The sequence below is a fragment of the Eptatretus burgeri genome, chromosome 9 (assembly GCF_056783735.1).
Source record: "Eptatretus burgeri isolate ZD-2024b chromosome 9, Ebu_testis_v1, whole genome shotgun sequence".
NCBI classification, from domain to species: Eukaryota; Metazoa; Chordata; class Myxini; order Myxiniformes; family Myxinidae; genus Eptatretus; species Eptatretus burgeri.
Genome location: NC_140969.1, coordinates 76,206,391 through 76,232,587, shown reverse-complemented (window position 1 = coordinate 76,232,587; position 26,197 = coordinate 76,206,391). Strand labels below are relative to the sequence as shown.

General features: G+C 43.7%; 1 protein-coding gene across 2 annotated transcripts in view; it reads left to right on the top strand.

Moving 5' to 3' along the window:
• Window positions 1-25,417, top strand: part of LOC147020394 (potassium voltage-gated channel subfamily KQT member 4-like) — a 177,421-nt gene extending 152,004 nt beyond the window's left edge. Inside the window, exons 11-13 of one of the 2 annotated variants that reach the window (XM_085895714.1) lie at window positions 13,283-13,414; window positions 13,806-13,941; window positions 22,897-25,417. In XM_085895714.1, coding sequence (XP_085751840.1) covers window positions 13,283-13,414; window positions 13,806-13,941; window positions 22,897-23,631 — 1,003 coding nt within the window. In that variant the 3' untranslated portion in view covers window positions 23,632-25,417. The remainder of the gene's footprint in view (window positions 1-13,282; window positions 13,415-13,805; window positions 13,942-22,896) is intronic. The other variant, XM_085895713.1, reaches the window with a different exon arrangement.
• Window positions 25,418-26,197: the final 780 nt, after the last annotated feature.

The window sequence follows — 26,197 nt, the reverse complement described above, 5'->3', positions numbered from 1 at the left end:
TTCTAAAAATTTATAGATCAGGCCAAAATTATATATATATATATATATATATATATATATATATATATATATATATATATATATATATATATATATATATATATATATATATATATATATATATTGTCTCAAAACGTTGTGTACAAGTTATGACAAAACTAGGTGGATGAGTTGGTTCGGTGACAAGAACAAGCGGATGAGATTTTGGTTTAGATCCAGCCTATCAGTGGGATACAAAACATAAACTGTTCAGCCAGGCGGAGGTATGCACTCCACCGAGTGCCATTGTACTTTCTTCATTTTTTGCCAAGTGTCGCTCTATGTGTAATTTTTCATTTGTTTGTTTGTCTGTCTTTCTGTTTTTTTGTTTGCTTGTTTGTTTGTCTGCACAGAACTTTCATGTTTTTCTCCACAACTGCTTGTTGAATTGAGGAAAAATTTAACACCATCAGTGCATCTCCTCATGTAGAATGTTTTAATGAAAATTATGATGTCATATGTCACGTGGTGTGGCAGCCATGTTCGTAAACAGAAAACTTTGGACCTCTGTAACTCTGAAACCGCACTAAGGAAAAGATTGAAACTTAGCACACTGCAACTATTCCTCATGATAAATAAGCATGATTTTTGATGACATCACAGGTGCTTTCGTTATGACGTCATAATTACATGTGTAGAATGCTACATGTGATCAGTATGAAAAATTTTGAGTGTCATCTCGTGGTAAAAATAGTCCACAGAAAAAAAAAATTGATGATGTAATCGGTCACGTGACTCAGCAGCCATATATATATATATATATATATATATATATATATATATATATATATATATATATATATATATATATATATATATATATATATATATATATCTTTTTCTTTCGGCTGCTCCCGTTAGGGGTCGCCACAGCGGATCATCCGTATGATCCACATAGTGATTTGGCACATGTTTTTTTACGCCGGATGCCCTTCCTGACGCAACCCTGGTCGCCTCTTTCGACACAGGGATATGGTACACCTATTTTAACCAGGGTATACACCGGCCCAGTATCCTGATACCCAGTATACTGGGTATACTGATACCCAGTATACTGATACTCATGATACTCACTGATACCCAGTATACTGATACTCACTCAACATATATATATATATATATATATATATATATATATATATATATATATATATATATATATATATATATATATATATATATATATATGTTTTTTTTTTAATAAGGCTAACTTGACTCTGCCTGCATGGATTTGAGGGTAGAGGAGTATCAGCTGAAATGCCAATCCTATCCAGGTTCCTCCTGATGACTTCATATTTGCTTTTTGCTTGTTTGAGTTCCTTCTGATTACTCCAATGCAGGACTGTACCTATTTGGTCTTCCATTTGATTTGAATTGAATTTATCTTAATCCCATTCCAAATTAAAATGAATAATTAATAATAATAAAAATACGTCACAGCTCAGCGTCAGGTGTCTGATCAAAGTGGGGTTGCATCAAAGCGGGACGTCTTGGTACCCGGTCATCACTGCCAGCAGTTATAAAGTGGCAGTTCTAATTATGTCTCTTATTTATAACATAACATACAGTACACAAGGAGGAGAGGAGATTGGGACCACACTCTGTGCAGAGTGTTGGTTCTGCCGAAGCAGTCTCCTTGGCTATTGGGCACAATCCTGGACGGGTCGCCACTCCGACACAGAGTACACAAAATACACCACACAAAAGAAGTCCTGGCGAGGGTTTCAATCTCTGATTGCTCCTTTTCTTGTTGGTTTTGCATTCTTCGGTAATCTTCATTGTGAGACTATATTCAGCTAGTTTCAGTCACATTCACTGGATGTTTGAAAGCAGAGCAAATGTCATCCATGGGCTTACACCGTCTGTCTCCATTTTGGGTGACACTTCAAAGGCTCTGCTTTGTTTTTTGTTCATATTTTTAAAGTTCATTGATGTAAGAGTTTGGTTCAAATGTTTTTGATCATGGCAGCTTTATTTTGTGCACCCTTTCGTCGATACTATAAAGGAGCTAAGTGCTTGTTATCTCCTTGACAAAGCGTCAATGGTCCACAAAACTCATCCCTATTGTACTTAGTATACAGGACTCTGGATCGTTATAATTTTTATCTCACTATCACGAGCAAATGAGCAAAAATTAGGGATGTTATGAAGTGAAGCCGAGGCCACCGAGTATTAGCTCTGCAGCCCGACGTACATCACCAAACATGATTGTTCCAGTGCTATCACCTGCCTACCACAGAACAGACTACCACAACCACCTCTGCCACCTATCCATCGGACGGGTAATCTACTAGTCACGGTAAAGTGGACTGATGTTTACTCACATCTTTGACCTGCATGTGATTCATGTATATACTCTTTGGTGACCCTAAGAACAATGTCAACACTAACGAAAATTGAAAGACCTACCACAGAACTGACCAGTGACGGCAGGTTCTTTTTTTTTACTATAATTTGCTATAATGGAGCTAAGTGTTTGTTATCTCCTCCTACACGAATGTCTATACTAATTAAAGCCAGTGTGTGTGTGTGTGTTTCCCCTCCATAACTCCAAAACTATAAAACCAAGCAGCCTGAAACTTAGCATGCCAACTAAGAAAACTCCAAGGAAGTGCAAGAGTGAAATTGGGTGTTTGCATTAATTAAAACACTCCTTTTGAAGGTAATTAACGGCCTTATTTAACTATATCCTTCATCAGGCGATCCGCGGCCACCTCGCTCTCTGGTTCTTAAGGCGTTTCCTGGGTAACTTCACTGGGGTCTGAAACCGCAATGTTTTTTGGCCTGCCCAACTATGCCATGACTTGGAACAGGCCGCAACGATTTCTTAATGATCAAGTTGTTGCTTTCACTTTCCTCACGAATATTAGCGAATGCCTGTTCATCATAGCTATGAATCGCTGGGTATATTACAATGTTTATAAACACCTGGAGACATCAGCATTTGTGGCTTGTCATTTTGGCCATCTCTGGGAGATGTATGTTAAATGTTGCGAATCACTTGGCAAACTCGCCGTTTCTAAACAGCCGTTTCATTGGAGTGCTTGCTTGAGTGCTTAAGCCACTTGGTGAGCATTCTCCAAGCTGCTTGGTTGTTCATTTCGGTAAAGTATCCATGCTCATGGTAACGTGAGCGGTACTTCAATGTTTTCAGTGATTGCTTTTGGTTCATTTTCCCACAAATTTTCTGGAACTGAAATATCAAAGTTTTTGCAGCTGTGCCAGCAGATTACTTTACAAACGCTGTTGTGTCGTTGTGTGTACAGCTGTTCTGACATGCATTTTTGTTTTTTTTCGGGTTCAGTCATTAAGCTCACACATCATTCTCTTTGCTAACCCCACCTCCACCCTCACCTGTCTTCTCTCCCCCAACTTTTTCTCTCCTTGCTCCCTCTCCCTTTCATAAAATGCAGCACTCCCCTCCCACACATCTGCCACTCTGTCGCTGTCTGCCTCTCTCTCTCTCTCTCTCTCTCTCTCTCTCTCTCTCTCTCTCTCTCTCTCTCTCTCTCTCTCTCTCTCTCTCTCTCTCCCATGCACCCCTCCCACCTGCAGTGAATAGCAACATTTGGTGAGGTGTTGCTCTCCCCACCTCCCCCCTAACTACTTTTTCTTAATCCTCTCTAATCCTTTCTTAATCCTTGCCTGTATTGCCGCAGTCAATATTATGGCAAGAACAATGCAACTAAGCAAAGAGAAATGATAGTCCATCATTACTTTAAGACATGAAGGTCAGTCAATCCAGAAAATTTCAAGAACTTTGAATGAATGTTTCTTCAAGTGCAGTTTCAAAAACCATCAAGCACTATGATGAAATTGGCTTTCATGAAGACCGCTACAGGAAAGGAAGACCCAGAATTACCTCTACTGGGGAGGATAAGTTTATTGGTGTTACCAGCATCAGAAATCGCCAATTAACTGTACCTCAGATTGCAACTCAAGTAAATGCTTCACAGAGTTCAGGTAGCAGACACATCTCGACATCAACTGTTCAGAGGAGATTGCATGAATCAGGCCTTCGTGGTCGAATTGCTACAAACAAACCATGACTGAAGGAGACCAATGATAATAAGAGACTTGCTTGGGCCAAGAAACATGAGCAATGGACAGACTAGAGAACATTGTACTTTACGGTACTTCTACATATCGACGGTCCCCTGTGCCAGTGCGCCTGCGCAGCCTGACCCGGAGCCAGGGATGTTGTGGGTGTTTCAACCTGTTCAATACTTGTTTGATTATTGTCGTTCCACGCTAATAAAGTGGTCGAACAAATTGAACTCTGTTCTTATTTATAATCAAACAACTTGATGCAGTCGAGTAAAGATCGTCGGTGCTGAGGAGGACACAACTGGGTGAAAACGGACCACGAGAACGTCGACAGTGAGTTTGGATTTCTCGGGTACTGTACCCAATCTTCGCCCCCAGGACACTGTACACACGTGTGCATCACCGAAAATAGAACGTTTACTCCAGAATAGCTGTTCCTATGGCGCCGGTGGAAGCAGAGTGCCCGATCGAGGGTTGTGACTATATGGCTACACACGCAGAGGCGGCAGTGGTGGCCGCCATGTTGAGTATACACGGCACTGTGCACGTCGCCGCCCCCGGGGCGGCGAGCTCGAATGCCAAGATGGAGAAACTCAAGCGTCCCTCCATAGCACTGGCCGGAACGGGCGAGGCCTGGTCGTACTTCATAACCCGCTGGGGCGAATACAAAACAGGTACTAAGCTTGTCGGACCCGACATAGTCGCGCAGCTACTGGAGTGCTGTGAGGAGGAGCTGAGAAAGGACCTCACTCGCGCGGCGGGTCGGAGCCTCGTGGGCAGCGATGAAGAAGACGTCCTCGCCGCCATGAAGGCGCTCGCCGTCCGGACGGAGAACACGATGGTAGCTCGAGTGGCCCTGTCTAACATGCGGCAGGGACACGAGGAGCCCGTCCGGTCGTTCCACGCCCGCATCAAGGGGCAGGCGGACACGTGCAAGTATGAAATGAAGTGCACCAAGGCGGGGTGCGATCAGGTCAACGACTTCACCGAAGAGATATTGCGCAACGTGGTTGCCCGTGGCATCGCGGACCAAGCAATACAACTTGACCTACTCGGTGAGAAGAACCAGGACATGCCATTAAAGGACATGATAGAGTATATCGAGGCCAAAGAGTCTGGAAAACGCTCGGCATCGCGCCTGCTTGACACTCAGAGCACGGACGCGATCAGTAGTTCGTATCGGCGGGGAAAGCGACAGGACGTCCGCGCCAGTGTAGGAGCCAGGCCGGAAAAACGGAAGGCCAAGCCCGAAGGAGTATGCATCTACTGCGGCGAGGTGGGCCACGGCAAAACGCCTCAATGGCGCGCCAGACGCGCCGAGTGCCCCGGATACGGTAAAAAGTGCCGGAAGTGTGACCGCCAGAATCACCTCGACAAGGCGGCGTGCCTGGGCGGCCGATCGGCAAGACCCCCATCTAAGGAGACCGACGGGATGTACGACGAGCAGACGGCAGCCTTCGTCGAGCTATGCACGGTCACCATGGCCAGCACAGAGGACGAAATGCGCACGCTTCCCCTCGCTCACCACCTGTACGATGATATGTGCGATAAGTGGATGAAACGCATATCCGACCCGCAGCCATACGTCAACCTCACTCTCACCAACAAGCGCGAGGATTACAAAGTGCTGGGTTTTAACCTCCTGAAACACACCCGCGCGGTAACCCTACCCGCTATGGCAGACACGGGGTGCCAGAGCTGCCTGATCGGCATTAAAGTCGTTCAACAAATGGGCCTGAGTACCGAGGACCTCATACCTGTATCCATGACCATGAAGGCCGCAAACAACAGAGGAATTCGTATCCTCGGAGCCGTGGTAGTCATATTCGCCGGTAACAGTGACGACGCTCGGAGATTGGAGACGCGCCAAATCGCGTATGTGACGGACTCTTCAGACCGCATATTCCTCTCCCGCGCGGCCTGCATGGACCTGGGAATGATCTCGGACAGATTCCCGACACTCAGAGAGGTGAATCTGACGACCTCGGAATTGTGCGACTGCCCGCGACGCGCGGAGCCGCCGACCAAGCCGACCGCACTCCCCATGCCAGCGACCGAGGCCAACAGAGAGGCACTACAGTCACATTTACTCAGGATGTATGCTCAGAGCACATTCAACACGTGCCCACACCAGCCACTACCGAGAATGACCGGCCCGCCACTACGTCTTATGCTCAGTGAGAATGCGACACCGGTTGCCCATCACACTCCCATCTCCGTGGCCATACATTGGCAAGATGAGGTAAAAGCAGGCCTCGACCAGGACGTTCGGCTCGGCGTGTTGGAGGAAGTACTGCTGCACGCCGGTGACATGGTGTCACCGCATGGTAATTTGCGCGAAAAGAATGGCAGGCCGCGACGCACCGTCGACTTTCAGGCCTTGAACAAGCATGCGTTCCGCGAGACCCACCACACCCAATCCCCGTTCCACCAGGCGAGACGCGTACCTAACGGGAAGCGCAAGACAGTATTCGACGCATGGAACGGTGTTACCATAGCGTCCGCCTACACGAGGACGACCGCCACAAGACGACCTTCATCACTCCATGGGGGCGCTACCGGTACCTATCTGCCCCACAAGGGTATATGGCATCGGGGACGGTTACTCACGACGATACGATGAGATCGTCGCGGACATTGGTAACAAGACCAAGTGCGTAGATGACACGCTCCTATGGTCAGACACGATTGAGGGGAGCTACTTCCCAGGCGGTCCAATGGCTGGATATATGCGGCCGGAATGGAATCATCCTCAACCCGGAGAAGTTTGTCTTCAGCGCACCCACGGTGGACTTCGCGGGCTTCACCATCACCATGACCGACGTGCGACCGTGCAGCCGCTACCCTGGAAGCAATCCACGATTTCCCACAACCGCGTAACATCACCGACGTCAGATCGTGGTTCGGGCTTGTCAACCAGGTGGCATACGCCTTAGTATGGCCGAACGAATGCAGCCATTCCGGAAGCTCCTGAAAAGTGGAGAACGCTTCCAGTGGTCCATGGAGTTAGAGGACATATTCCGCGAGTCGAAAGACGTGATCGTACAAGAAATCGAACACGGTGTCCGCATATTTGACAAAACTAAGCCAACATGCATCGCCACGGACTGGTCGAAGGAGGGAATCGGATTCTGGTTGCTTCAAAAGCACTGCCGATGCGTGCCAGTTAGACCATTCTGCTGCACTGATGGATGGAAAATAACCCTGGTCGGCAGCAGATTTACACACGCGGCAGAATCCAGATACGCGCCCATAGAGGGCGAGGCTCTCGCAGTCGCGGACGCCTTGGACAAAGCGCGCTACTTCGTACTGGGCTGCGAGAACCTGATCGTTGCGGTAGACCACAAACCACTGCTGAAACTCCTTTCGGACAGAGCACTTGACGACATACCCAACCCCCGCCTCAGGAACCTCAAGGAGAAGACCCTGCGTTATCGCTTCCGCATCATACATATCCCGGGAATGAAGAACAAGGCGGCAGATGCCATGTCGCGCAGGCCAGTTGGCACCACGCGACCTCCACTCATGAACCTTCCAGATGACAATGCCACCATAGTGACCCACCTCCAACCAAGCACGCACACCGACGTCCTGTCCCTCCTACGCCAAACTGAGCCGGAGTATGACGACGACGTCGAGGACAACCTGGCATGGTGTGCCGCGGGCCTCGAATCATTGCGATCAGTAACATGGGATCGCGTCAGGGAAAGCCACCAGCAGCGATGGCGATATGCACATATTGGAGGGAATGACAATGAACGGCATCCCCGACTCAAAAATCGAGATGCCAGAGACAATTCGCGACTATCACCAGTACCGCGAGAACATTACATCGACAGATGGAGTGATCCTATACAAGGACCGAGTAGTCATACCACCCCTCACCCGCGGCGATGTGCTGAGTGCCCTACACGCTGCCCACCAGGGCGTATCAATGATGACCGCCCGCGCAGAATCCTCTGTATTCTGGCCAGGCATGTCGGCCGACATCAGCGCCACTCGGAAAAACTGCGAACACTGCCACCGGATGGCACCATCACAGCCTGGAGCGCCACCAACTCCACCTATTCCGGTCGTTTACCCCTTTCAGGCAGTGTGCTCGGACTTCTTTGTACACAGGGGTGCACACTACCTTGTGACAGTGGACAGATACTCGAACTGGCCGATCATCTCAAAGTCGACGGGTGGCGCCGCCGGACTCATAAACCACTTACGTCGCGCCTTCGTGACGTACGGGACACCAGAAGAGCTCGCGTCGGATGGGGGACCGGAGTTCACCTCCGCCGAGACCAGGTCATTCCTGCACAGATGGGGCGTACACCACCGCTTGTCATCGGTGGCCTTCCCTCACAGTAACTGTCGCGCGGAGATTGGAGTTAAGACAATGAAACGACTTATCACGGACAACACCAGCCCGCAGGGAGAACTTGACACTGACGCTGTGCAGAGAGCGATACTACAATATCGTAACACGCCTGACCCTGACACGAAGATCTCCCCGGCAATGTGTGTCTTCGGCCGCCCGATACGCGATTTCATCCCAATTATCCCCGGGAAGTACAGACCGCACGACACTTGGCATGAGACCCTGAAAGCGAGGGAGGAGGCCCTCCGCAAACGTCATATCCGCACAGCCGACACCTGGGCAGAACACACCAAACGCCTTCCGCCACTTGCTGTAGGGGGACCAAGTCCGCGTACAGAACCAGACAGGATTCCACCCAAAAATGGGACAAGACAGGCAGTATCGTGGAGGTACGCCAACACGACCAATACGTGATCAAGATCGACGGCTCGGGCAGAGTCACACTTCGGAACAGGAAATTCCTGCGCAAGTTTAGCCCAGTTCGCAATGACCAGCTGCCACCCCGGTCTATCTATGATGATCTAGCAACCCGCATCACTGTACCTGCACCCGTTGTAACACCGCAACTGCCTGACCTCGACAGCGAACCCGTGACATCTGCGACGCCAACGGGGCCCACGCCGGCACTGACGTCAGTATGCACACCCCGGCGCAAGACGACACCCGTTTCAGACACGCCAGCAGCACCAGGACGAGGCACACCGAGGCGCGCGATCCTTCAGACGCCACCATCGGCCCCTGAAACCCCGAGAGCCCCATCCCCACTGGGGCCCGATGTGACACCACCAGCACCAGCGATAGGTCAACGCCGATCCACCAGAGCGACCAGCGTGCCTGCCTGGCACAAGGACTACTCCATGGAATAGTCACACGATGGGCGATATAAACTTTTGTTCATTCATTAAACTTAATATTTTCTCAGCCTTTATCTATTAACATAATAAAGACTCGGAGGGAGATAGAGAACATTGTACTTTACGGTACTTCTACATATCGACGGTCCCCTGTGCCAGTGCGCATGCGCAGCCTGACCCGGAGCCAGGGATGTTGTGGGTGTTTCAACCTGTTCAATACTTGTTTGATTATTGTCGTTCCACGCTAATAAAGTGGTCGAACAAATTGAACTCTGTTCTTATTTACAGACCAGTAGAAATCTGTCCTTTAGTCTGATGAGTCCAAATTTGAGAGTTTTGGTCCCAACCGCCATGTGTTTGTGAGATGCAGAGAAGGTGAACGGATGATCTCTGCATGTGTGGTTCCCACCGTGAAACATGGAGGAGGTGTGATGGTGCTTTGCTGGTGACACTGTCAGCAATTTATTTGGAATTCAAGGCACATTTAACCAGCATGGCTACAACAGCATTCTGCAGTAATATGCCATCCCATCTGGTTTACGCTTAGTGGGACCATCATTTGTTTTTCAATAGGACAATGACCAAAAACGCACCTCCAGGCTGTGTAAGAGCGATTTGACCAAGAAGGAGAGTGATGGAGTGCTGCATCAGATAACCTGGCCTCCACAATCACCCGACCGAAACCCAATTCAGATGGTATGGGATGAGTTGGATCGCAGACTGAAGCATAGGCAGCCAACAAGTACTCAGCATCTGTGGGAACTCCTTCAAGACTGTTGGAAAAGCATTCCAGGTGACTACCTCATGAAGCTGGTTGAGAGAATGTCAAAAGTGTGCAAAGCTGTCATCAAGGCAAAGGGTGGCTACTTTGAAGAATCTAAAATATAAAATATACTTTGATTTGTTTAACACTTTTTTGTTACGACATAATTCCTTCCATATGTGTTATTTCATAGTTTTGATGTCTTCACTATTATTCCACAATGCAGAAAATAGTAAAAATAAAGAAAATCCCTTGAATGAGTGGGTGTGTCCAAACTTTTGACTGTAACTGTGTGTGTGTGTGTGTGTGTGTGTGTGTGTGTGTGTGTGTGTGTGTGTGTGTGTGTGTGTGTGTGTGTGTGTGTGTGTGTGTGTGTGTGTGTGTGTGTGTGTGTGTGTGTATATATATATATATATATATATATATATATATATATATATATATATATATATATATATATATATATATATATATATATATATATCCGGGCATAGTGGCGTGTGCCTGTAATCCGGATACTCGGAGGCTTTGGGTTGGAGGATCGCTCGAGGACGGGAGCTATCCTCTGCGCTGGGCCACGCTATGAGAGGGTGTAGGGCAGCCTGGAATCATGGCGAAACCCAATCCATATCCCTGTGTCGTAAGAGGCGACCAGGGTTGCATCAGGAAGGGCATCCGGTGTAAAACCTGTGCCAAATCAGTATGCGGATCATAACGGATAATCCGCTGTGGCGACCCCTAACGGGAGCAGCCGAAAGAAGAAGAAGATTATATATATCTTCTTCTTCTTCCTCTTTCGGCTTGCTCCCGTTAGGGGTCGCCACAGCGGACCAACTGTCTCCATTTCGCTCTATCCTCCACATCTTCCATTGACACTCCAACCACCCGCATGTCCGCCCTCACCGCATCCATGAACCTCTTCTTTGGCCTTCCTCTTCTCCTCCTGCCTGGCGGCTCCATCTTCAACATCCTTCTCCCGATATACTCCGTTTCCCTCCTGTGCACATGTCCAAACCATCTCAATCTCGCCTCTCTCACTTTGTTTCCAAACCGTCCTACCTGTGCTGTCCCTCTAATACACTCATTTCTTATCCTATCCATCCTCGTCACTCCCAACGAGAATCGCAGCATCTTTAACTCTGCCACCTACAGCTCTGCTTCCTGTCTTTTTGTGAGCGCCACCGCCTCCAAACCATACAACATAGCTGGTCTCACTACCGTCTTGTATACTTTCCCCTTCACTCTTGCAGCTACCCTTCTGTCACAAATCACTCCTGCAACTCTTCTCCACCCACTCCATCCTGCCTGCACTCTCTTTTTCACTTCTCTCCCACACTCTCCGTTACTTTGGACAGTTGATCCCAAGTATTTAAACCAATCCACCTTCCCCACCTCAACTCCTTGCAACTGCACCATACCTCCACCCTCCCTCTCATTTACGCACATGTACTCCGTCTTACTCCTACTGACTAACATTCCCCTTCTCTCCAGTGCGTACCTCCACCTCTCAAGGCTCGATTCAGCCTGCTCCCTACTCTCCCTACAGATCATGATGTCATCCGCGAACATCATGGTCCATGGAGACTCCAGTCTGATCTCGTCCGTCAACCTTTCCATCACCATTGCAAACAGGAAAGGGCTCAGAGTCGATCCTTGGTGCAATCCCACTTTAACCTTAAACCGGTCCGTCATTCCTACCGCACACCTCACCGCTGTCACACTGTCCTCATACATATCCTGCACGATCCTCACATACTTCTCCAACACTCCCGACTTCCTCATACAATACCACAACTCCTCTCTTGGCACCCTATCATAAGCTTTCTCTAAATCCACAAACACACAATGTAACTCTTTCTGGCCTTCCCTATACTTCTCCATCAACATTCTCAAAGCAAACATCGCATCAGTGGTGCTCTTTCCTGGCATAAACCCATATTGCTGCTCACAGATCATCACCTCTCCTCTCAACCGAGCTTCCACTACTCTTTCCCACAACTTCATGGTTTGGCTTAACAACTTTATCCCTCTGTAATTTCCACAGCTCTGCACATCACCCTTATTCTTGAAAATCGGAACCAGCACACTTAATCTCCACTCCTCCGGCATCCTCTCACTTTCCAAGACTTTATTAAACAATCTGGTTAACAACCCCACTACCATCTCTCCTAAGCACTTCCATGCCTCCACTGGTATACCATCTGGGCCAACCGCCTTTCCACTTTTCATCTTCTTCATAGCAGTCCTCACTTCATCCTTACTGATCCACCCCACTTCCAGATTCACTATCTCCACCTCTTCCAACCTTCTCTCTCTCATTTTCTTCATTCATCAGCTCCTCAAAGTACTCCATCCACCTTCTCAACACACTCTCCTCGCTCGTCAGCACATTCCCATTTGCGTCCTTTATCACCCTCACCTGCAGCACATCCTTCCCAGCTCGGTCCCCAAGAAGATTATATATATATATATATATATATATATATATATATATATATATATATATATATATATATATATATATATATATATATATATATATATATATATATATATATATATATATATATATATGTCTCAGATTGGAATTGTCTGTGAAGCAGACAAATTATAAGGTAAAATGATTAATTTTCCCTCCGTGAGGTTTTATCAACTGAAAAGTTGTGTACTGCTCTGTTGCACTAACAAAGGTCTAACACCTGAAACGTGAGCTACACTTTGTTTCTCATGACGATTTGCATTGCCTTTCAAGCTTTCAGTTAATAACACCTATCAGTCGAACTGTCTCTGCCGATGTACACGGACATTAGCGTTGACTAAGTCTTATATTCCTCTGTTGTAATTTTACCGACTATGGAAGAAAAATAGTTAACATACGATACCAAGGCTTTTGTTTAGTTGTTGTTTTGCCAGTTCTTCCTCAAAGCCAAGCACAGAGCATCCCTTTTCATTAAGCACATTAACCTATACCATCTGCCCCTCTTACCCAATGTGCTGTGTTTGCTGCACGGTAAAACGAGTATCGATGAGTGCAAGGTTACAGCTCCTCATTTAATTTACAAAAGCACTGTGCTGGGTTTCTGCTGTGCACACATGCTGTTTCAAACATCGAAACAACAAAGGGGCTGGAGTCTGTCTGAAAGGAATCTTTCTGAAGTTTATCAGAGTTCCACCAGCACATAGGCCTGAGGTTTGTTGGGCCCACCCTTACAGGATTCTCAAGTTCAATGTGGCGAAACGGAAGTTCAAAGAAACTCTGCGGCCATATGATGTGAAAGACGTCATAGAGCAGTACTCTGCAGGGCATCTGGACATGCTCTGCCGCATCAAAAGCCTGCAGACGAGGTGATCACATGATCTGTTCACACTAATTTCAGCACAACCTATCACACAACATTTCCTACTTTCCACTCTTTATCCTGCCAAGATGTCCAAAAATTCGTGAGACATCTTGTAATTCCGAGGGTTCTTGAGATTATTAAGAAATCTATTGATTGTAATGAGTAACATTACAATCAAAATTGACTGTTTCTGACCCTTTACTTTCTATATCACTATTGTTATTGCGTTTCTCTATTTAAGCTTTTGACTGTCAAGGAAATGGGAATGATTCAGTTTTTCTGGAACTAGGGTTGACAAGGCTAAAAATTTGAATGAGGAAGTCCTCATACTGCAGCTGATTTACCATATTTGCTTTAAGTTTTGATGACATGACGTCATGCGTTGGGCTTGGCAGGGTAGAGCAGATCGTGGGCCAGGTGCACTCATCAAGCAGCACCGAAGGTATCCGTGGCCAAGACCGCCATGACGCTGAGGCAGGTCGGCATGACAACCACAGCATGATGGCCCGCGTGGTCAGGGTTGAGAAACAGGTGAGATGGCAACAGATCACTGTTGAAATGTAGGTTGGAAAGACAGGTGAAACATGAAATATGGTAATTTTATTTGCAGTAACTGAACGTCACTGTCAACTGCACTAGCGAGTTGTGATGGACAAGTAGTTTGATCAATGAGGATGAAGGATTTGAAACAACAATTATTACTTTAGAAATGGAATTTCAAATGTCGTACAAGTACTGCCCATGGTTATGTGAAAGCTGATGTGAATAGTTCTTCATAATGTATATGTGATCAGAAGATAACTTTCTTTATATTGTTTTTCAGAAGTTAGAATTGCCAGGTCTGAGTTTTGTTCGTATAATGACTGACATGAATGATGCAAGCAAATGCATTGTGAATAAGCAGAGAAGTCCAGAAATTTTGAACTCAGTTTTAGTTTACATTTGAAAGCCATTATTCATCGTACACGTGATCATAAAAAATGATTTATGAAAGACGTTTGGGTACGTTGTTTCTCTCATGGTGAGTACATTGGTAAGCATCCAAGAGGAAGGTGGTTAAAATCCTGCTGAAGGCAGTCGTATGACTTGTATAAGCATTTAGGATTATTGTTTGTAAAAACCCATCTGGTTCACAAATGACCTTTATGGACGTGATGAATTGCCTGTCTCTCCTTGTTTGGCCTACACCTAGTACCAGTCCACACACTGAATGACTTGACAGGGCAACCCACATCCTCCGAACCAAAAACAAAATTTAGCATATTTGAAGCAGTGCCAGACATAATAAGATTTGAAGGCATTTTTCACACAAGATCACCTGCATGTCCCAGAAATGAAAAGAGTTCAATGAAGTCACAGGGTTCCCAGTGGAATATTGTGCAGCTCATTTTCCATGAAGCTGTGAATGCTTTCACGATGATGGTAATGATTACCAAAGGAAGCAGGAAAACCTCATGGAGTAATAGAGCAGAAGAATCGGATGAATTTTGAGAACTTTAACTTCGTTCTTGCACAAACAAAAACCATGCTCTGACAGGCCTTCAAGTGAATGAACTTTCCTCATGCAAAGGACACCTGTCATTTGGTGACCGTATTTCTGAAAAAAAGACACCTGACCTTCAACTTAACCATTTTCAGGACATTTTTGTCAATATTCTTATTATCTCTCTGACCTTGTGTGATCATTGAGTACTGTGCTCATTAATGAAGCCTCCCCCTATATGATAGGGGAGGTTTATACCTGTTGTCGGGTTTGTTTCTACAATTAGTGCCTGCCAGTTTTTAATGATACCTCAGAGTTTATTTGACCCCCAAGGTGTAGTAAGCCACCACTTCGGTTATTTTTCTCCTTTCTCTTTTTTCGGCCAATATTAAAAAAATATATATTGGAGCCAGCTGGGACTTTCGGAATTAATTTTTGCATCAATAATGGGAATAAAAAGTTTGCGGGGTTGGCATTGGGTTTTTTGACCTTGACCGAATTATAGACAATTTAACATTTTTCACCATCACTCGGTTTGTCCGATCAGAATGCTGCATTTACGATTGATTTACATCATACCCCTCCGAGTTAAAGGTCAAGATCAAATGGCGGTGTAAAAAAAATAACACGTTTTCTGTCATTGCTAAATGTTGCCAATGCGGAATCTCAAAGACTGCATGGCCTTCCAAGATGTTCTTGCATCTCAATTGTGTACTTGCACCTGATATTTGATTAATCCTGGGCGTCGTGGCGTGCGCCTATAATCCAGCTACTCGGAGGCTTGGGTTGGAGGATCGCTTGAGGACGGGAGCTCTGTGCTGGGCCGCACGATGAGAGTGTGTAGAGCAGCCCGGAATCATGGCGAAACCCAATCCTTATCCCTGTGTCGTAAGAGGCGACCAGGGTTGTGTCAGGAAGGGCATCTGGCGTAAAATGGGTGCCAAATCAGTTTGCGGATCATAACGGATGATCTGCTGTGGCGACCCCTAACGGGAGCAGCCGAAAGACGAACAACAACAACCTGATATTTGATTAGTGTCCTTGACCTACTTTTGTGGATGGTGACCTAATTAACAAAAAACACTTGTTTGATCATAACTTGAATAATTTCCCTCCGATTTTCATGATGTTGAGTTTTATGGGTAGATTATAGATGGGGACACATTTTCTTAAGATACAATTTATCGCTAAATGCTGAACATCAAGGTCATGTGACGGTCCGAAAATAATATGGCCATCATTGGATCGTGAGCACCAGGGGAGGATTAACCTTGGCAATCGCTTTGTAATAGCAGATATCACATCCAACATGGCAATCTGAATTTCACTCCTCAAATAATTCATCAATTGTTTTTCTCAAGTATTTAAAGCTCACGGAAGAGCTTTTACTTGCGTTCATTGAAAAATATGGATCATGGAACACAATGAACAACTTGAAATTGGACAAAGAAGTACAACCTGGAATCAGCACATTTGCAACACAAGCAAGTTATTCGAGGCAAACTCTCAGAATATTATTGAACAGCAACATTTTTTTTGTATACCTTGTGGAGGCTCGAATGAGAGCTAACACACAACACACAGCAAGGGGGGGTATGAGACAAGAGAGGCAGGAGTGGGAAGGACAAAACAGTATGGAGCAGGGACATTAGGAGATCTGTGGAAAGGAGAGGGATTGTACGGAGCTCACGAGGTAAACAAGATGCACAATACAGGGACTTTCAGGAAGGAAAGCAGAGAATTTGAAGGAGGTGGGTATGGAGTGGATCAAGTTCATTCTGAAACTTCATACTTTGTTCCTGAATTTCAGCACATGCATTGGGCTGGCAGGATGGCCGAGGCCCGAGAGGTATGCATAATCACCTCTAAGCTATCCAGCATGTGTTTGAATCCTGACACATCTATAAACTGTCATCCTGGTGTTTCCCAGGCAGGATGATTTATCAATGTGTGTGTGTGTGTGTGTGTGTGTGTGTGTGTGTGTGTGTGTCATCCCTCTGATGGACGTTAAACTAGGCGTTCCATCTGCCAGAATTAGTTGGTGCACGTTAAAGATCCCACGGTGTCCTTTGTGAAGAGTGGGCGAGCTATCGCCAGTGCCATCAGCCTGAATAAATTCCAAAGTCCTGCTCTAAATACTGCTGGGAAGACAAACTCAAACAATACAGTATAACACTTCACAAGAAACTTCTTTGGCAGCAATGACTCTCTGGAACAGACGATGGTACATATTTTAAGCCATTTGTATAATCAACTCGAAAGATTACCTGTCTCAAGTGACAGGAAAAGCTAGCAAAGGTATCCGCCCCCCAGTGACGGGAAAAGTTGAAGTTAACCTATCAATTTAATATTTAATGGACATTATAAAGGTCAATATTGTTGCACTCTTGGTTTCGTACAGAGCCAAAGCTCTGAGCTACTTATACCGCCCACTGCAAGATGGTGGTGGAACATAGGGTGGTGGTGGTTGGATTTGTCTCAAAAGAGTGCAAAATATCCTGGTGGCGAAATATAATTTGGCATCAACATTACTCATGCCTGTTCTCAGATTAATTCAACAGTGAATGTTGAGCTTTAAAATGCAGCATGAGAAGCAGCTGCCTTAAACGAAAGACAGATAAACGCAACAACAGACACCATGGTTCACAATATATAATAGATGACTTTCCTTTTAAGGATCTTCAAAACAGAGACCATTCAGCCCATGAAACCTGTACAATGGTCGCCAACCTATGACTTTTTTGTACATGGAGTCAAGGCTCGTTGAAGAGCGAGAACACTAAATGGATCAGGCCACAACAGGACAAACGGAAGAGTTGCAAGGGTCGGGGTGGGGGGGGGGGAGAACACAAACAGTGGATTTGAAGGGCAAAATAGAGGGATAATTTGTCAACAATGGGGTATGGAGGAATGGGGTGGACAGGATGGATACAGAAGGAAACTTCTTCCTCAACCCCTCCACCAATCCTCCCTATCCTTTTCTCTCTCCCTTCCCTCCTTCCCTCTCTCTCCCTTCCCTCCTTCCCTCTCTCTCCCTCCCTCTTTCCCTCCTCTCTCTCCCTCCCATTCCTTCCCACTCTCTCTCTTCCTTCTCCCCTCCCTCCGTCAACTCTCTCCCCCACTCCCATTATCTCTCCCCCTCTTCCCTCACCTCTCTCCCCCACTCAGACTGCATGGTTTGTCATTGCCTTCCTAACAGTAGGTCAGGCATAAATTTGTAATTTGGCCACTGTTCCGGTGATAACTCGCCCACTCTTTGTGAAGGACACCGTGAGGATCTTAACGTCTCATTTTGGAAGACAGGATGCTCAGTTTAATGTGAATTTACGACACACACATTGATGATTCACCTTGCCTGTGACACACCAGGATGACATTTTATAGCTGGGTCGAGGTTCAAACCCAGTCTAGACAGTTAAAGGTGAGTGTGGGTACCTCGAGGTCATCCTCTCGGCTGATGTCATATCATGAACGCAGTTAATAAACAAACTGCAATTCCATGTTGTATTTTTTGTTAAAAATGTACATTTAATAAAAGTTGAATCCCAATCCAAAATGCTCGCGACTGTTGTCCCTAGACGGTGTAAAATAGAATCAGATGTACAATAATTACCTTTTAAAAGAGTGAAAAAAATGAATTTTGGAGCCATTTAACCTCACGTCCCACGAGCAATTTATTTAATTATTTCAGGTTTGAAAGAAATCGCTTTTTCCTCATTTTTATCTGATTTCACGATAGATTTCAATGTAATTATTTAGGCCACGAGCTTTGATAGTCAAATATGGATTCAGATTTAAAATATCAGCTTTTAATAAGCCTGTACAATAATATTTCCAGTAGCAAATCACATTGCACCTAGCTTCACACAGCCAATCAGCATGACAGCTCATGGGCAAACGGACAGAAATCCTTGTCTTACGGATATATATATATATATATATATATATATATATATATATATATATATATATATATATATATATATATATATATCACATAGGGTGAGTCAGAAGTAGCGCCTGATTTCTGTCAGTTGATTGTTTGTTTGCCATTTGTATTACAGTGTACAAGAAGGTAGAAATAAATGAATGACATGTTTATCTAACCATTTATTCAAGAAAAAAATTATTATGGAACTGTACCAAGCTGTTTTACTTGAAATTTTCAAAGTGCCCTCCCTCATGATCGATGCACAATTGCAGCCGAGCGGGCACAGAGCGGCACACACGTCTGCAGAGTTCGATATCAATTTCCTCAAACTTTGAAGTGATTTGACCCTTCAATTCCTGAATGGTACGAGGCTTTTCACGATAAGCAAGGTCTTTCATGAGCCCCCAAAGAAAGAAATGTGGAGGTGTAAGGTCTGGGGAGCGTGCCAGCCACTCAATCGGACCACGGTGGCCGATCCACTTTCTGGGAAAGTTTTCATCAAGCCACTGACAAACATAACGTCCATAATGAGGTGGAGCTCCATCATGCTGGAAATAAGAGTCCTGATCTTATACCCTGGGGCAAAAGAAGGTTTGCAGCATATCCAGGTAAATTTCTGCAGTGACAGATCCCTCAAAGAAAAAGGGTCCAATTATCCCGAATGGAGATATGGCTGCCCAAACTGTTACTCCAGGTAAATTTACCTCCTTCTCAACTGTCACTCTTGGGTTATTCGCAGCCCAGTAGACACAATTGTGTCTGTTAATTGTGCCATTAAGCTTAAAACATGCCTCATCTGACCACCAGATGTTATCGAGCATTGTGTCCTCTTCCTGAAGTTTAGCTAAGAACTCTTTGCAAAAGTGAAGATGGAGGTCGTCATCTCCATCATGAAGGGCATGCAGTAAGCGTGGAATGTAAGGTTTCCATTTTTCTGGTGAAGGATATGGATAACACTTGATTGGCTCACTTCCAACTCTGCAGATAAACAGTGAGTTGACTTTTGCGGACTTTGTTCCAGTCTTCTGATGGCTTCTTCAGCCTTAGCTGCATTCGTTGCCGTTTTCGGACGACCGGACTTCTTTGCAGTGGCTACCGACCCTGTTGCTTCAAATTTCTCGACAATCAATCGTATGTTTCTTCCCTGAGGTGGGTTAATATCGAATTCCTGTGCCAAACGGCGTGCCACCATCGTTGGTGGTTCATTACATTTGTAGTAATGTTTCACGGCCACAATGCGTTGATTCATTGAAAGGTAATTCATGGTTCAATTTGGTGCAAATTCACTAACTTTCCAAACTCGCAGCAATAACCTGCAAAACAAAAGCAAAAATAAATACATTACGAAAATTAATAATCTGCAAGACAATTATTAACAACATGACTTCCCAGAAAGAATCTGACAACCGAAAAAACAGAAATCGGGTGCTACTTTTGACTCACCCTGTATATATGTACATATACATTATGAGGCGTCACACTACTGGGCCGGTGAAGATGGAGAGACACTGAAGTGGTTGACATCATTCACATCACGATATCAACCAGACAGAATATACTTCACAAGGTAGACCTCGTCGGGGTATCTGGAGTAAAATAGATTGGAGAAGCAGTGTGGACCCACTCACCAACTTATGGCCACAAACAACAGCACAGTTACAATAACATTTTGTGTTTCTTCAGGAATGTGTGAGGCTCATAAAGCATCAAATACATTTCTTGATCCACAAATATAACAATAGATACATCGGAATGCATGAGGGGAGGAGAAAGGAAGGCAGCGTAAGGGGAGGGGAAGGGAAAGCAATGTGAGGGAAAGGGAAGGCAGCATACCGGGGTGAAAGTGCTTTCAATTGTCGATTGCGAAAGCGAACTTGTTGCTGATGCAGACTTTGGATTATTTGAATTCGCATTCTCAGCTGTTACTAATATGTACTCTCTCTTCCCCTATCATATTGTGGATGTATTCACTATTCAATACCATTGTTGGAATGAAGTACTTTGGAATTGATTTCTCCCACCACTATTAACTATTAAGCACTCGAGCCAGCACTCCAATGAAATGGTTGATAAGGAACGGCAGGCTTGACAAGTGATTAGTGATCAGTTATAACAAACAGCACCTGGAGTATCAAACAATGTGAGAATTGGACAAATGAACACTTTTTTTTAGCAGTTGGAACAGCTGCTCGGCTCAATTCCACATTGTTGTCACTGATTTTATTCACCAATAAGTGATGAAACTGATTCAGAAGCTGAAGTGGTGTGAGGCATAGGGATTCTCATGTGTGTACTTTTTGTGAATGTCTTCACAGCTGTGGAAGAACTCTGGGAAGGGTTTGAAACAGCAGAGGGTTTAACTTTGGTAGCCTTTCATGGTTGCTTTATGCAGCTTCTTCAGCTGGAAGAGCATGGGAGGAGTCGGCTTATTTATATAATCCTAGCCACCTGGGTTAATTGATTAAGTGAGAGCTAATTGGTTATTCCCTCCATTCACAGGTGCAAGATGTGAGAGGGTCTTTGTGCTTCATATATATATATATATGTATATATATATATATATATATATATATATATATATATATATATATATATATATATATATATATATATATATATATATATATATATATATATATATATATATATATATATATATATATATATATATATATATATATATATATATATATATATATATATATATATATATATATATATATATATATATATATATATATATATATATATATATATATATATATATATATATATATATATATATATATATATATATATATATATATATATATATATATATATATATATATATATATATATATATATATATATATATATATATATATATATATATATATATATATATATATATATATATATATATATATATATATATATATATATATATATATATATATATATATATATATATATATATATATATATATATATATATATATATATATATATATATATATATATATATATATATATATATATATATATATATATATATATATATATGTACAAGCCGGTAGGCGACATGGGTGGTCGCTATATAATTGCATACGTCATACAGTTTTTGACGGATCGGGCTGATATTTTTTGACAAAGAGGTTGAATACAGTGCGCATAAAATAGCAGAAGCCGATTTTTGTTTTTCAAAAAAAAAAATATAAATGTTTTTCGGATTTTTTCAAAGATTTCTAAGTCCCGTTGCTAGGCAACGGTGGCGTCCATAGCAACGGTGCTCAAAAGCATACAACTTGATCCTGGTATGAACCCACCAGTCAAGTTTCATCAAAATCAGTTGACTTATCTGGCCTCCAGAGCTGTCCATTACATACATACAGACATATGGAAAACCTGAGAATAACGGTAGTCTAGCGACCACCCAATACACACACACACACACACACACACACACACACACACACACACACACACACACACACACACACACACACACACACACACACACATATATATATATATATATATATATATATATATATATATATATATATATATATACACATCTATTTTTCTTTTTTTTTTTTACTTTTTTTAACTTTATGCTTTAAACTACAAATTGAGTATCACCACCTTTATTTTATTTTCTCCTTCTAGATGAGGCAGAGAACCTTTTTTTTCCTCTAGTGTAAGTGATTTCACAGGTACAAGAGTAAGATTATCATGAAAATGGCTCAGCTGTTGAGGGTGTCCTTCACGATTGTTTATTTTTCTACATCTATGGATAAATCTGGGAGAAATGTCCAGCAAAATGTTAAACACGTGTTGCAATATTAGCATTGCTGACAAGGATCGGTGAAGGATTGAGCACAATGTGGGAAATAACAGCTCTCGTAAGTCTTAGAAATCATATTAATGATCCAAAGTGGGCATGATAAGAAGAGGCCCAAAATATCAATAACTTTTCCGAGATTATCACAGCCATTATTGGATTCATTCTGTGACACCTTTTTTTGTGAATGATTGCACATTGCACCTCCACTAACAAATATCTTCACTCTCCCCACTTGCTTTGCAGGTGCAGTCAATTGAGAGGAAACTCGACTTCCTTATTGAATTCTGCCGACAGTCACAGCAGCAAAAGGGCCAACCTGACACCCTGCTTCAAACAAACTTACTCCAGGTCGATGGGCTCGATCCGGATGAAAGTTCAAATTTCCACCTTACGTTGGATCCCAGAACCATGAATTTCCAAAGTCCACTGTGGCTGACCCCAACCACCAGCCAGTTTCCTTCACCTCAAGGCACATCACCCTGCATTACACCTGTCACACTCACTGCCAATGTGTCACCCTTCACATCACACTCTGACATCCCACCATCACCGCGCTGTGAGTTCAAGCAGAGTGATTTTATATGCACACTCAGGCAAGGCCAGGAGCCCACAGACTCAGGACCCATGTTCTTGACCATGCCTTCAGACACTCGTGAACAAAAGCCATGCGACTCCTCACCCACGGTCCAAGGATTGTCTGTGGATGGCAGCAAAGCATCCAAGGTTTCATCCTGTACCATGGTCACCGAGTCGCAAATACTACATACTGTGAACGAACTTGAGGAGGCAACTAATGTCAGCTGGTGTGTTGGGTACCAGGACACACAAAATCAGGTCTGCTTGTGTTTGAATGGTGACCGTCTGAACTGTGATGACTCAGAAAATGAACTACACTTCTTGCAAGGTTCACAGTCACAGTGGCTTGCAAGCCAGAAGCAAAAGGCAATGCTTTCCTCGAACGTTGACAGTACGTGTTGAACTAGCCAGGTGGCCTGTTGTTCACCAACCATGGCGTGTGCCTGAAGATCGTGTAAATATGTATAAATGTAAAGTGATATGCCTCATGGCTTTTGACAACCATGTAAATAAATAAATAAATAAATAACGAGAACATGGGAGGATGAAGAAGGTAACGCTGCAGCCCTTGTTCTGAAGTCTGGTTACAAAACAATTATTCAGAGAATGCTTATTTAATAATAAATATTCTTTATACTGCAACCTTTGCACGGACAAAATGGAATAATAAATGGATAACACAAACACCTGCTTTCCATTTCTGACATCATGCACTCAATTTCGGATGATTAATCACAAATGCACAATTCTTTACCTTTCATTTCCATTTTGTTTGTACCCCTCCTAGGCTTTATCTATTATTTTGCATACACCTGTCCCCTCAACAGCATGACCTTCATGACGTGCGCTTGCGAAACCGCTTACCAAATACCTTTGGGGCTGCTTGCATCTGTGAGCATGAATTATTATTTCATGGTACCTGAGTACAAGAAGAATAATCTCCACGAAGTCAGACATCACGAGATTCTCATGCATCATCAATTTGTGATGAAACTCTCCAAAGGTTTGCATAGGCCTCAGTTGTTTATTTCACAAGTGACGGCTTCTTGGGAAACTCACACTTTTGCTTTCTCAAGTTTGAACTAGGAGGAATTGCAATTCCTAACTTCCTGTTGTGGAATCATACTTTATGAGTGGTACGATTGATGAACAAGTAGGCTTGCAGGTAAACAGAACACTTCCACATAACTGTACTCTGTTGTCTAGCGAATTTACAGGGGTTCCAGTGCAACTGCAAATTGCATCTGATTATATAATGTCGTTCTTATGTCGCATACACCTGAGCATGCCATCCCTTCAGGCAAGAAATTATATCCTTTCTGATTTGAAAATTATTGTTTGGACCTTAAAAAAATAATTCTGGACAAGTACAAACTTATGTATCGATATGATCACTGATTGTATGCCCTGTTGTGAGGCTTCATGAGATGCCCCATTTTGCATTCTCTCTTTCTGTGGTGTTCTGGCCCAAGGCAGGTACAGTCCTGCCAGAGCAGCCCCATGGCAAGGAGTACACTTGGTGGTTTGTCTTCTGCCTTCCAAGTGGTATCAGGGCAGGAATGTGAAATTCATTCACAGTGTCAGCAAAGACTACCCTGCTCTCAGTGGAAGAAGCCATGAGATCTTTCATCACCACCAGCTCATGTTAGCAGATGGAACACCCGGCTTAAAGTCCATCAGAGGGATGGATGCGATCGTTTGATTAAACGTCCTGCCTGCGAAGCACCAATTCGACAGTTTATAGCCGGGTCAGGAATTGAACCTGGGTTCGATAGCTCAGTTGTAAGTGTGTGCCATCCTCTTTGACCAATTTCGTATTATCTATACTATATAGAGTATCTCATCGTTGGATATAGCAGTTGAAGATTTGTTTCTTTCTCTACTGACTGGTGTTTGTTGCACTCCTCGAGAGGCTCTGACTTCGTGTGTGTGTATGTGTGTGTCTGTCTCTGTCTCTCGCTGTCTCTCTCTCTCTCTCTCTCTCTCTCTCTCTCTCTGGATCTCTCTCTCTCTCTCTCTCTCTCTCTCTCTCTCTCTCTCTCTCTCTCTCTCTCTCTGTCTCTGTCTCTGTCTCTGTCTCTGTCTCTGTCTCTGTCTCTGTCTCTGTCTCTGTCTCTCTCTCGCTCTCTGTCTCTGTCTCTGTCTCACACTGGTTGAGGGAAGCCTTCATCCAGGAGTGGAGCAAAAGGCCTCATTTACACTGTTTTTGCAATACAATAAAGCACAAAGAGTCGAGTTGTTTGCCCACTTTTCGAGTTTTTGTCCGACCTTCACCAAACTTACCAAGCATACTCAGTGGGCCCTTGGAGGATGCACTCAAAGGCCAGAATCACAAACCCCCTGTGGTTGTTCATGATGAACCCTCACAGTCATTGAACAGTACAAGGGCGTAAAGCACAGTTGTGGAAATGGTGCCTTGTTATCAACGGAATTAAACAGCAACTTCAAATTGATGAAAGGTGTCAATTTAGTGTCAAATTCAAAACACAAAACCCTCGTAAACCCGGCAATGCACAAAACGTTAGAAAAGGGCGATTTTTAAATGGACAAAAAATAATTGTGACACCTCAACTTGTGAACACCATGAAGTGGAGCTACTTCCACAAAGGACACTGTGGGATCTTTATTGTCCACCAACTAATGCTGACGGATATATATATATATATATATATATATATATATATATATATATATATATATATATATATATATATATATATATATATATATATATATATATATATATATATATATATATATATATATATATATATATATATATATATATATATATATATATATATATATATATATATATATATATATATATATATATATATATACCTGTTGTTGGCGCAGTGGTTAGGGCAGCGGCTTGGGATCCAAAAGATCCTGAGTTCAAGCCCCGTTGGGCCACTGAATTAATACACCAGGGGGTTGACTCAGCCTGTCATCCTTCCGATGTCGG